Source organism: Archocentrus centrarchus, chromosome 6 (assembly GCF_007364275.1).
Source record: "Archocentrus centrarchus isolate MPI-CPG fArcCen1 chromosome 6, fArcCen1, whole genome shotgun sequence".
Classification (NCBI taxonomy): domain Eukaryota; kingdom Metazoa; phylum Chordata; class Actinopteri; order Cichliformes; family Cichlidae; genus Archocentrus; species Archocentrus centrarchus.
Window position 1 is genome coordinate 23,573,634 of NC_044351.1, and position 13,774 is coordinate 23,587,407.

The window sequence follows — 13,774 nt, forward strand, 5'->3', positions numbered from 1 at the left end:
AGCGTGTCCCCTAAGAAAAGGCTCCCTCACCCAATCTTCCACATCTCTCATTCATGAGCATTATGTCAGCCTGCTTGACACCAGCTTGTACACTGATTGCAGTGACTAAAAAGGTGACAAAACACTGATCAATTCATGAGGAGATCAACCATGAAGGGATCCACTATGAAAAGAAGAGCAAGAAACACAGAAAGAGAGAGCGAGAGATGACAACTTAGGGACAAGAGCCAGTCAGAGCAGAGGACAGGTCTGGGTCAATACTCGCACCACATACTGCTGACACTGCACCACTCAACACACGCACGCATGCGTGCCACACAAACACACACATTTTCAGATGCACATGTACACAAACGATAGAGAGATATCAGACCAATCAGTCAGCCGATGTCAATATTTCAAGAGGAAGACAGAGGAAAAAAAGAAGAGTGTGAAGGTATGTGTCTGCACAAAAGAGAAAGTCAGACATTCCAGATGTCCACCACATTTGAGGGCATTTAACAGAGTGAACTAAGTCGCTGTGAGTCCTGGCTTCCTTTCTTACAGTATTCTCTATTTGAAGGAAAAAGAAGCAAACATGCTGCCATCTGACATTCCACATGGAAGAGCCATTTTCAGGCAGAGCGGAGCCCAGTGTTTAAAGGGTCAGTTCACCCAAACTAAACAGTTACTTATAAACTCTTACCCAGTTATAAAGCATGTGCCTTGTTGTGGTTCCAATTTAAAATACATACATCCAATTTAATACATCTCACTGGGTTATAATGTTAAACTCAAATTTTTATAATTATTCATCATCCTGGTTTCCGGGGGGGGGGGCTGTTTTATCAAAATAGCAGAAAATGAATTAGCAAATATTTCGATAACTGTTAAATCAGTTAAGTTAATGGCATGCAGTGGTTCCATCTTGAATGAGAATATTTGATGGTTTTCCTCCCAGATAATAACTGATTTTTTTTTTTTTTTTTCCTTTGGATGACTGGAGAAAACAAAACATTTGAAAACATCGTGTTGATCTCAGGCTTTATTTATTTATTTGCATTTTTTTCATTTCATAGACCATATGATTAAGCAGTTGATGTCAAGATAATCGTCAGATTCACGAATAATGAAAAAATAATAATTAGCTGCAGCCCTTATCTCATCGCCTTAGAGAGTATACATGCAGCATATATATTTTAATGTGACGCTTTAGCTCTGCAAAGCTCTTCTTTGCCACATGTGCTTTAGCTTCTTTGAGAGTGTGTGTGCGTGTGTGTGCGTGTCTGTGTGTGTGTGTGATTATCGCAAAAGAGAGGTCTCTCCATCTTTGAAATGAATTAGCGTGTGGTGCCTTATTGAGTGAGGTGCTGTGTTTAAGTGAAACTGATGAGAGATGTGTGAGCGGCGAGGACTGGGCTATAAGTATGTGACTGAGGTCACAGGTTAATCCCTATTGATTTACTCCACCGTCTGCATATAGCAGCACAAGACGACAAGAAAGGAGAGGCCAGCTTTACCAGCTATCATAGAACAAATGCGGCATTAAAAAAAAGAAAGAAAAATCACCATCTCACACCCGCGTACACATGAACACAAGTTAAGTAGTGTAAAGACAAGAAAATTAAGCATCATTTGATCCCTATAAAGTTAGTTAAACACCCTCTACTTCTAATAAGCATCAATAAGAGATATGCTCATTGTCTCAATTTAAACATGTTCACATCCTCGGTTTTTAACAAAAAAAAAAAAATAAAGACATGCATGTTTGCAATGCATCTATTGGTGCATATTTTTCAGCAAAACTGCTTTAACCTGGAGAGTACATGAACTCACAGCGACCCCAAACAGACCACCGGACCAGAGTAGGTTTGAAAAGAAACCAGAATGAAACCTAGACAGAGCTGTATTTACAGTACAAACAGCATCCTCACAATCTCATCCCACAGCAGGACAGGTGAAATATTACATTAATATGAACAACTATTAATAATAACCCCCCCAACCCCCCTCCTCATCCACCTCTTGCCCCATCACTCCTTCTCTCTCTCTCTCTCTCTCTCTCTCTCTTTCTCTCTCTCTCTCCGCCTCTAATCCTATCATGCGGGCAATAAGTGTATGCACCATGAGCACATTTAATTTCTGCGGTTGGTTTTCAGCGAGCCCAGAGGTGAGCCTTAATAAGGATCAATGGCACTTTATCTGGGACAGCACCCACTTCACAGCATGCAAATTACACAGCAACCCTTAAAAAAAGAAATGGATTTAATTAAAAAATGTAGAACCACGGGCTCTGGAAATTCAATTAAAGGATTTATGCAAAGGTTGGCTAGCTTTTTGTGTTGCAGTTCCTGCTTATATAATGAGCTTTTCATATTAAAAATCAATAGGTAATCTGGGCTAGGGGATCGGCTGCTTATGTACATTTTTGAAATCAATTTGAAAAATAGTCCATCAGCTCTGTGTGACAACAAAGAGGGGAGGGAGTGGTGCGTGTATGTGTGTCAAGTTGTGAGGGTCAGCAGCAGGAAAACAGTACCGGTGGACGAGTGAGAAAGAGGTGATAGGTTACACCTCTCCTCTCTGAGGGTTACAGGAGAAAAGCTCTGAAGCTCTAAAGCTATGAGAGACTGAGGGTGAAGGAGGCAATGTGGAAGAGTAGAGGGTAAGTGAGTAAGGATGTCTCTCTGGCCAGGTCAGTTTCTGGCTCTTTGGCCTGTTCTGATCCCTTCTATTAGAGAGTGTGTCCCTTGGCAGTCAGGGTCTAGCTGGTTCTGACCTGTAGCTCTGGGGTAATTTAGCCCAGCCCCAACTCAGACTCAGTCCAGACTCAGACAACCCCAGCTGGGGAGCCGTCCTAATGGCCTCCCTAAGGTGTCTGGAGCTGGAGGAGCAGAGGATGTGGTTGAATCTTTAAATGACGTTTCTTCACAAACAAATCTTAGTCACAGCAAGATGTCTTATAAAGAGCTACATTAAGAACTCACGCACATAAAAAAAATGTGACACTTTTTTGCAGACTTAAGCTTTTTCTTAAGTTCCATTGTTGAAAAATTACTTTCTTCTTAAACTTCTGTTTTCAACGGGGATATTGTTCATCCTTCCTTCACACTCATGTTGTATAACTGTACACAGGCATGAGGGGTGAATGACTGACTGCATACAGCAGCAGACTGTCAGCATTTGATTGGTTCTTTATTGATCCAGACACGCTTTCCATCACATCAACTCATCCACAATAAACCATTTACACAGTTTCCCTGTGCAATGGAGCACATAACCAGGCCTCAGGCCATCTCTGTGCACCCGCTGTGCGTGTGCATGTCTGTGTGTGTGTGCGCCTGAGTATTTGTGTGTTCTCTTTAATGAAATGGTATCTCCATGGCCAATAATCCCAGTAACAGGATTGGGCAGGAACACATATGTCAATACAGCCAAATGGGATTGTATGCTTTTATCATGCCACACCAACACATCTTGTCTCTCTCTGCCTGCTGATGTCTCTCTATAGGTAGTGCAGCAGCAGCGCAGCAAGATACGTCTCGCAGGAACATCACATTGATTATATCTACTTCTTCAAAAATGATCTAAAACATGCCCTCAAAAGGAAATCTGAATCATCAGAGAGCGTGTGAAGCTCATGCCAATTGGCATAATGTGTAATGTTCGGTCTACACCACTGAAGAGAAACCTGCACAGTGTTTCCAGTCGGGCTGGAGCTGACCCCCTCCTGTGTAGCTCCTAATCATCCAAGAGGACTCTATTACAACGGCCTGGCAGCTCATCTAACCTCACAGTGAAGAAGGGGGGGTTGGCGGGGAGATTGGGACCTCTGCTCCTCTTTCTTTCCACATGGTTGAGCAGCACATACACACATACACACGGGCTTCCTAGGTGTACAGCAAAGCTGCCCGCGTCTTTGGGCTACACCAGATAGGAGATAGAGCATCTGACCTTATGTCTGACTGCAGGAGAGAAACTGATACCAAAGTAACAGTGGCTGCTGTGCTCACATATAGCACCAACCAGCCATTCTACTGTTTGTCTGCTAAATGGTAATGCTGATGTCTCTCTTGCAGGATCTGTCTCTGGGGTTAACCCCCAAGCTGCAGGACTGAGCTCCTGGTCACATTAGGCAAGGCTCAGCAGAGGAGGAGTCAACGCCAGTCCCACATCTCCTGCCTGAACCACTGACTGCTGCTGCCTGGTCAAAAGTTCAGCTTGTGCATATGTAAAAAGGTGGCTGGGTGCCCGAGGCAGGATCTTGGGTAAAATAATCATGCAAAAACGCTAAGAAGCATGGGACTAGGCGTGAGCGCTGATGAAACCAGCCTCTGGGACAACTGAGGCGTCTGATTGGACCGGTAGAGCCTCTTAGGCCTGTGCCCACAACACCCCTCCCATCTCTTTATCCATTACAGTGGATGATGAGATACTGGAGCCCCTGCCCACACACTGATCTCCATTCAGTTCAGCACTGTCTGTGCCTATAGTTAAGGTATATATTTAATGGGTATAGGCTAAGCCCAGCTGCTCAGAGCCTGAGGGTATACTGATCTTGAGGGAGCAATCAGTCAGTCAACAAAATGTCACAGGGTCAGCAATCCAGCATGACAGGACGATGACAACTTCACAAAGGTTACAGCCAAACTAATAACTGCAACAGTCACTGAAACTCATTATGTACTGTTTAAATGTGTGCCCAGAGTTTTGATTCAAAGCATACCATCTACGATCTAGAAAGGTCCACAAATTGTACAATGTTTGATCAAATAAACTGACCAAGATCTGTGTCAATCAAACTTTGAGCATTAAATTGCTCTAACTAAATCAGCTGATAGCAGACATTTTTTTGCCTCTCTTGCTCTCTCTTAGGTCTCTCTCTCTCTCTCTCTGTCACACACACACACACACACACACACACACACCACTGCAGGCCAGATCATTTGGTGCTGATAATCACACCAAAGGACACAGGGAAAACTCCCACACTAAACACGCTGAATTAAAGAAACAGGAGTTACAGGCCTGGTTGCACAATCTCTGATAAGTAGATCAAGGCACAGGGAGGGGAACATGATGTTAGTGAGAGATAGTTTGGCTGATTAAAATGTCATGGCTCTTTATAGATGTCTTTCTCAACTCAGCAAAATGGAATCAGTTCTCCGCATCAATAGCAGAGTGGGCTGGTGCTCCCTGCTAATAGAGAAGTTTCTTTCTCTTAAGTTCAAACCACAACACAAAGAATGCACAAGTGAGGAAGTCGAATACATTTTGGTTAGACGTGACCAAAGTATGGTAACAAAAAGACAAAAGTATACAAGTTAAAGAGTTGATAAAATGAAAGAGCATTTAATAAGGGAGGAAAACATGGGTATGATTGAATGACCAACCACGGCGTGTATGGCCCTACATGACATTTGATCACCTTTACAATAACAGTCAAATTAATGACCTCGGACCCTGCGTAGCTCCAGGTGTTCCAGCCGTCTTTGTATTGTGAATTCATGTGTGTGCTTGTCCATGTGTGTCTATTCGTGTTGAAAAACTCTATTTTACTCCACCTGTGCTCCTATAAATCAAACCTGTGCTTTAAATGAGGGGCTGGTTATTTGCGCAAGAACACACATGGGGGCTTTGTGATTGTTTTTTGGAGTCAACATTCTGCTTATGTTTGCATCCCAGAACAATCTCCATGGATCCCGCAAGCGTACGCAAGCAATTAAAGCGATACCATCTTCATATCCCTGCAACCAATAACTGAAATAATATCACTGTTTTATTAAGCCCTTAATGTGGGGGCAGAAGGAGTGAGGAGTGGGATTTTAAAGAGGATACACTTTCAGGGGCCTTATCAACCCCAGATTTAAATAAGAGCAAATGCTCAGCTTAGGGGTGTGTCTGTGTATCTGTGTGAGTCTGTGCGTAAAGGCTGTGTGTCTGTGTGTGGCCTTTATCAGACATGAGTTTTTGCTAATCGCTGCGTCAGCACACCAGAATTTAATTACTAGCTCTACCTTTGTCCTTTAATATTTACTAACATCTACACTTCATTAAATTAACGACATGTAAAAAAGCAGCAGCCGAATTAAGGAGGAGAAACCCCCTCTGCTAATTGCTTCTGTGTGCTTGCTTCCAAATGTTAGCACCCATTCCTTTAGATGCAAGAAAAACCATCCGATCTAGTGTACAGCTCAAAATCATGTGATTAAAAAGAACTGGCTTAACTACACTGACATGGAATTTAAGAATGAAACAGAACAGCAAGCGATTAAAAAAAAGGGGGGGGGGGGGGGGGTGAAGTAAAGAGACAGGAACAAAAGAGTGTTTTGTGACAGAAAAAGTCAAACTGAGGAAATATTCAGCCTGGCATTTTGCAAAAGGTGCTGAAGAGCCATTCCTTTCATCTCTCATCCTATGTCAAAAGGCGGAGAGACAAATGACGGCCCGAGGCCTTGCGTCTGTCAAACATGATGGATCAGAACAACGCTCCACTAAAACTCCACCACGCTGCCTTTCAACACATCACATTTTCACTTCAGTGCAAACACTAAATTGATAAAGTATGAAGAACAGCTAATGGAAAGATGTAATAGTCAAACTAAAGCATATATTAGGAGGCTATGGAGCCTAAAGGGTAGAGTGCTGCTATCCATTGAAAAGTCTTAGAGAGCACAGGACACAATATGGACTGGAATAAATCATAGCGCTGGATTTTATCGTTCATATCTAAAGCGTGTGAGGACGTTAACCTCAGGCACCTTATATCATCTCAGGCGCACACACATGCGCTATTAAAACCTTCTCACACATACAAATCACGCAGATGCTTACACATTCACAACAGTTGGTGTCTGAGCCATACTGTAAAGGTTAAACCCTTCATAGAAGTTTAGCTGTAAGTTGTCCCATATCTTATGATCTAACAAGATGCCACAGTGGATACTGTGTGCATGTGTGTATAGCTGAAGTGGTGCTGAGTAGTTTCAGTAATGTAACCCTACCAAAGGCACTGCATCACAGAATGTACTGACTGGTCAGGCAACATAAATTAACCTTCTGTATCACTATAAGAGCAAAGAGCTGCCTCACCATGTTCCTTTCAAATATAAAGTTTTCTATTTGGCCACATCCCCCTTCAGTAAAAATGTATTTGGCACAGAGCTTTTTATTTTAGTACTTAAGAGGACATAACTGCATAGGAGCTGGGACTTGGATTAGGCATTAACAGTAGCCTATAATAGTTGCAGTTCTCTGGAATAGCATACTGAGAGGATCGGAAAACTGTCTTTCAGGGTTAAATAAACAGTGCCACGAGGAAGAGGAAAACAAACCACAAATATCTCTCTATCTATTAAACCCAGACTCTTTCCCTGAGCCCTCAGCAGATCTACTCCTCTCCATCCTGTTCCTGTCCTCTCTCCCAGAAATGTGCCAAGACAAATACGCGAGCTTGGTAAGAGCTATATCAGAGTCACAAACTCACAGACTGGCTTTGCATTTAGAAAAATATAACTAGCTCCAGAATTATTCTAGTGCAATGAAAAGTAATGTCAAATGTTAACCAATCAAGTGTTTCAGTGGGCCTTTAGGCAGGTTGAGCTACAGTCTGTGCACTCATAAGATAATATAACACTTTTTCAGACTTGTTCTCTCCCTTACCATAGACTTTGTGAAAGGTCTGGCCAGTGTGAAGAGAAAGGTCATCAGCCACCAGCTCCGGTGTATGGAGGTGTACATCATGTTCCCAGGATGCACAGCGTTAGAGGTGACACCGTAAGGTGAAAGGCGCCGATGGAGCTCGTTGCTGAAGAGGATGTTACAGAGTTTGGCGCGGTTGTAAGCCAGCATGGACCAATAGTCCTTCCTTGTGGGCGACAACAGCGCCAGGTCCACCTTCCCACCTGAGTCTAAGAGGTCTGTGAACCTGAAAGATAGTTCACATTAAGAGCAGTTAGAGTGAGACTGATTCTGCGTCGGCTTGTGTGTAGGCTTTCTGCCGGCAGATGTGTGGTGCTTCCTGCATACAAATCAAAGACGTGACATGATGTTCTTTAATTGCCTGCGACAGAGCTGTTAAACTCCAGATGTTTGACAAGGCCCCTTAAACATTACACTACTCGTTGTGTTATTACACACTCACACAATAACATCTCGATACACGAAAACTACACTGTGTATTTGTGTGTATGTATGTATGTGTGAGAGGCGCAGGATGAGGCTCCAAACCAGTGGAACACATCCTACATATTAATCCAGTCATTAGAAAACAACCGATCAAAATGTCACCTGGTTTCCTTGCTGTGATTTTACAAGCACGCTGCCTCTTGTTTACTGTCGCCTTCCGCAACATCCTTGCTTGGCTAAATTACAACATCTGCAGGCTTTTCATTTCATGTGCTGCAACTTCGTAACTACTTCAGCAAGTAGAGGTTAATAAATCAATTGCCAGAACACCAAATGTTTTTTTTTTTTTAATCAAAATTTGTTCACACGACAAGCTGAAGCTGTGCCTCGTTACAACTGAATGAGGTTTTGCAGTGATGCTGCAATCAACACATTACCCTGCCACATGATCCAAACACACTAAGATAAAAGAAAATTAGAGATTTTGGTTAACAAACATGCTGTATACTGTCCCAGAGCTGCAGCTTAGATATATGAGGTAATCTCATTAAGGATATGATCGCTTGTTTGACTAGATCTGATACAGCACTAGAGTAAAGTAAACCTGTATTGGTTCAATTCCACAATAAGCTCCTGTGGTGGAAACTGATAAAGTGTCCAGCCATTACTCGCGTGTCCATCTTTTCCATTTCTGTCCCTTACAGGTCACTGCTTTACCAACGGACAAGGAGCTTAGGGAATACAATATACTGCCAGGTCATAGGTCACTCACTGCTTGTGAGGGGAGGCTAAGTGAATAAACGGGAAATCAGCGAAAACTGAAAATAACACAAGCAAAAAAGGGAGGGACTTCAATGGATGTAATATAGGTCTGGAATGAGGTGGACAGAATGGAAGATGTAATATGAGATATTGTCTATTGCCTTCATTCCTTCTCTCTAGTATGTGTTAGTGTGTAACTGACACTCTCTGGTCCTGCTTTAGCCTGCTTTGAAGGGGTTAAATCCACTGCTGATTGCTGGCGACAGAAGGAAAGAGGCAGTGTTTGGGAGGCAGAGAAAGAGAGAAATCTGTAGGGCAACGAGTACAGAGAATTGGCATTGCCAGTATGTTACAAAATGGTACACATTTTGCCTATTCGAATAGCACCCTGACAGTTTTTACACAATCAAGCTTGTCTGAACCCACTCTTCTTAGTGCTTAGACAAGTTTTGCATCAATCAACTGTCAATACTCCCTTCACGACAGCCATTTCTTCCATGAGCTTTTCCTACTTCGGCTTCCTCTGACTTTTCTTACAGCTTGTAATAGCAATGTGACCCCAAGTGAATCTGAGTGTCAAACCATCCCCTCTGCTGCTCCTGTCCTCTCATGCATGGCAGCCTGTATAACATAACTCATATGAGGGCCTCTGTAATGGTGCTGCTGTTTGATGTGCTAGAATAACTCTGCGTATGTTCGCGTTGTCTCAGGTCACTCTGCCGAGCTCCAATCAATCACTGCTTGGCCGTCTGACTGACTGAAACCACGATCAATGCTGCGCACAGACAGTGACTGGCTCTAAAACACATGGCTCAGGGCTTGGGCTTACAGATTACTGCAAGACTCTGTGCTTGTCTACTGCAGGAAAGCGTAAGCCTTTAGAGTTCCTTAACAAAAAGACAGACTTAAAAAAAGAAGGAAGAAAGGGGCTGAGTCATGGGGTCAGACATAAAGGAGCAGATACTTGATCAAAGTAAATTTTAGCTGATAAGTCCATCCATCATGCTGATGATACGTTTAATTCACAGTGACAGCATGTGGAAAGAAATGAGTTTGAGTGAGTGAGGCTGTCATGTTTGACAATGCGCATTAAGTCTTATCTGTCAATTCGTAGAGAAAGTTAGTCAGTGTAGCGGCTTTAAGTGCATGACTGGAGATGAAGTCCTGAAGACCATACAGGACTTCAGGACTGTCAAGTTTTGGGAAATCATCAGCGTGACTTTAATATGGTCAGATCTCATTGATAGAGACAGTGACCTCTCAACAAACACAATCAAACCAATTTTCCAACCATTTAGATTCAGAAATACAAAACTAGTCAATCTGGGTTTTCTTATTGTTTTTACCTGTGGGACTCAGAGGATACTACCACAACACGAGCGGGGACTGAACGACGCAGCACATCTTGTAGACACTGCACTAGCAGGAAATGACCTAGATGGCAGATCTGGAAGGTGGACTCCAGGTTGTCTTCAGTCAGGCTATAGGGCTGAGTGCACACTGCTGCATTACACACCAGAATGTGCAGGGGCCTATGGGAGAAAGAAAGCAGAAAAAGAAAACATGTTTGATTGATTGTGAAGTGAAAGCAAACAAACAAAGAAAAGATTTCCTAACCTATCAGGGTGAAGAAGCGGTAATGAGAGGCAGAGGGAAGAAAAAAATTTATTTTTTTTTTTAAAGAGGAGAAATGGAGAAAAAATGAAAGCAGAGAGAGGAAACTGGGTGTCTTATTCCACAGTGTGGTAGATTTTAGAGGTCTACAGAGACAGAGCATCAGTAATGCTGATATGATACAGAGGTTTCCAGTGCAACTCCCCATGGCTACGCAGCTACTGTAGATACTGAATACAGCTGGCTGTAATCCAAGAGTAACACCACAATGAAAAGCAATCTCAAACAGTTTCAACACACAAGGGTGGAGGAAGTAATGGATGTTGATACTGGCTCTGTGGAAGTACTCTGAGTAACCAAACCTACCAAGACATCGACTCGGAAAGGCCAAGCAGAAGAAAACAGATCAAAGGAAATGCACACGCTAAGTCATGGAATCAAAAGCAACAAGCTTTATGAAAGGGCCCAGTGAGAACACATATTCTTTAGAAGACAGAGAGGTGGCAAAGCGTTTTCATTCTTGCAGGGTCTGTGTGGGCAACTGAGCAACGCTCAGGGAAGGAGATTGCTGGATTGGTCAGGGCAGCGAGAGATCCTTGTCGGTGACAGCGTCGCTCCAGCGAGCTCAAAACCACAGTAACACAGTCGAACAATCCAAACACACCCCACCAATTTTTAATTTCTTCCATTAGAATTAATTATGAGGCCGAAGGCAATTTGTGTACCCTGTGTTTAAGACTGCCTACTGGATTAATTAAAAACTGGATGCTGGAAAATTAATGTGTGAATTGTTATGCCTTGCTATAATGAGCCATCCCATGCTATTACATAGTAGTGTACTGTACGATCACCTTCAGGCCTCTGAACACACAAGGTTCATTAAAGAGCACCAACCTAGGCACAAGTCAACTTAAAGAATGCCGACCTCAGCACTTTATCCACAAAGCACTAGGAATGAGATATTTAAATTTTCACCCAAAATACAACAAGGTGAAAAAGACCAACTTAATTAAAAGCACATCTGTAAATAAATAACCTCTGCAATCTGCATTTAATCCTGATAAAAAAAAGATAGAAGAGGAAAAGTTGCTGTAATGTCAATTTTTGTTCAGAAATTGCTCTAAGCTTAAAAGAAAGCAAAAAATACCGGTTGTTTTTAGCCCGGTGTTCACATGTCTAATAGTGAATGATGTACAGTAACAGTGTGCAACACAAGGAAAACCTCTTGGTTCTGTCCACAACTTAGTGGCTAGGGGCTTCACAGTAATACCACAGGCACGAACCTCTGACCTTCTCAACCTTTCACTGTAGCTTCTGTTTTAAACTAATGCTTATGGCAGTTACGCCTCTCTAGATTTACATGTTCTGACCTTAAACTGTAAAGACAAAAGAAAAAAAGAAAAGCAGTGCATCACAAATTGGTGATCAAAAACTCGCATAAACAACTTTTCTCTGGTCAGTACAGCGATTTCTCCCATGCAGCTCGGATGGGCCTCTGGTGAGTCTGCTTGTAATGTAAAAGGCCTGTTAATTCGACTGCCCACCAGTTAGTCCCTCTCTCATAAGCGCAGGTCTAATGAATGTCTTTAATAGGCCTACTGCTGCACACCACATTCCCTCTCTTCACATTAAGACCTCACACAACACTGTGTGCACTGTGCAATCTCAGCGCTGGTCAAACGAGGGTGTTAACTACCAAACAGGGAGACATCAGTTTATATATTTACTTTAAATAACCCCCCTGGGTATGACCCCTGACCTCTATGATAATGTAGGCCAGCAGGAAGAGATTGCCTGTGTGAGCTCGGCTCATACTGCTGGTCGTTAACACTGCACTTTACTCCAAACACATATACAGTGGATATGAGAGCACCACTCTTTTTGACCCACATTTAAACTCACACGCCAGAATCAAAAAAAAAAAAAAAAAAAAAGAGAAGCAAATAAGAAAATAACCCAGCCTTTACCAGAATGTAAAGGAATGGAAGAACTGTGGACCAGTGTTGTGTTTATTTTCACAAATGAACTATTAGACTTGAAATGCTTGAAATTAAAACAGAACTCACCAAAAACAAATCAGAGGTGAAAACAAACTGCATGTGTTAATTATGGACCGTTCAGTAGAAATTGTATTAGGGCCTTCTGTCAGCGCTGTCCTCCATCAATTACATCCCAATGAAACTGCGCTGCATTCAACAATATCAATATCCAGGTAATTTCATTTCAAAGGACAGGCAATTAAAGCAGAATCGGGGTCAATGGAACACAAAGCAGCGTGAAAGCCACTGACTAAAGCACTTAAAAGCAAGGGAGTGAGAAACGAGAGAAGGAAAAGAAAAAGACTCTGATTACATTTCACCTGTCAATGACACGCTGCAGGAGCGTTATTGTGCATGTGTGTGCAAGCGTATATGTGTGTCTGTTTGTCTCTATGTGTTTACAAATCTGTGCGTGTGTGTGTGTGTGTATGTCTGTGACTGTGCATGTATGCACATATTTGTGCGTGCTGTGTTTGCTGCTCCTGTGCATGTTATGCCTGAAGACATACGTGCAGTAATAGAGTGGTGGTAGACTCAGACAGCTGCCCAGTGCCATTCACAGCTCAGAGCTCCCAGCCTCCACTCTGCTCTGTTCGCCTTCTGATGAGAATTAATGTACTCTGACGTCCCCTGGGAGTCCCCCACTCTCCCCCCCCCAACAGCACAGCTAATGAAGAAATACAACCTTGCCAAAATACTGAGGTGGAGAGAGAACGACAGACAGAGAGAGACTGAGAGACGACATGAGAGAACGAGGAAGAAAGAGAAACTAAGCCAGATAAAACATTTGGAAATAGGGATATGCAAAAAAAAGAAAAAAACTAAAGTGTCAGAGGAACTGCACAGAGTTAAAGGGAGGCCAGAATACTTGAGTGTGGGTGGGAGCGATATATGTAAGAGCAGGGAGGGAACTATAGGACACAGAGTGAGGGAAGCCACCGTGAGGTTTGGCTGTGACCCAAGACACGTGTCCTGGATGGCCATAACCTGCCCCAGGGCTGCTACGGGCGATGACTGCCCGGCCTCTCCCCAAGGGGCTCCCTTGACACCAACACCCCCTACACACACACACACACACACACACACACACACACACACACACACACACACACACAAACACACAAACACACAAACACACACTTCACTGCCTAGAGACCTGCGGGTGGATGAGCCGTATGGATGACAGAAATTATGACCCTAAAATAGCAACCGTACGAGTGGCCACGGGACGCAAGACACATGCTATAAAAGCT

General features: G+C 43.0%; 1 protein-coding gene across 1 annotated transcript in view; it reads right to left on the reverse strand.

Annotated features, from left to right (window-relative positions):
* The window catches only part of wwox (WW domain containing oxidoreductase), a 135,067-nt gene that overhangs the window by 81,935 nt on the left and 39,358 nt on the right, over window positions 1-13,774 (reverse strand). The window contains exons 7-8 of the mRNA XM_030731489.1: window positions 10,215-10,400; window positions 7,642-7,906 (exon numbers count right to left, since the gene is read on the reverse strand). Of these exons, the coding sequence (XP_030587349.1) occupies window positions 7,642-7,906; window positions 10,215-10,400 (451 nt within the window). The remainder of the gene's footprint in view (window positions 1-7,641; window positions 7,907-10,214; window positions 10,401-13,774) is intronic.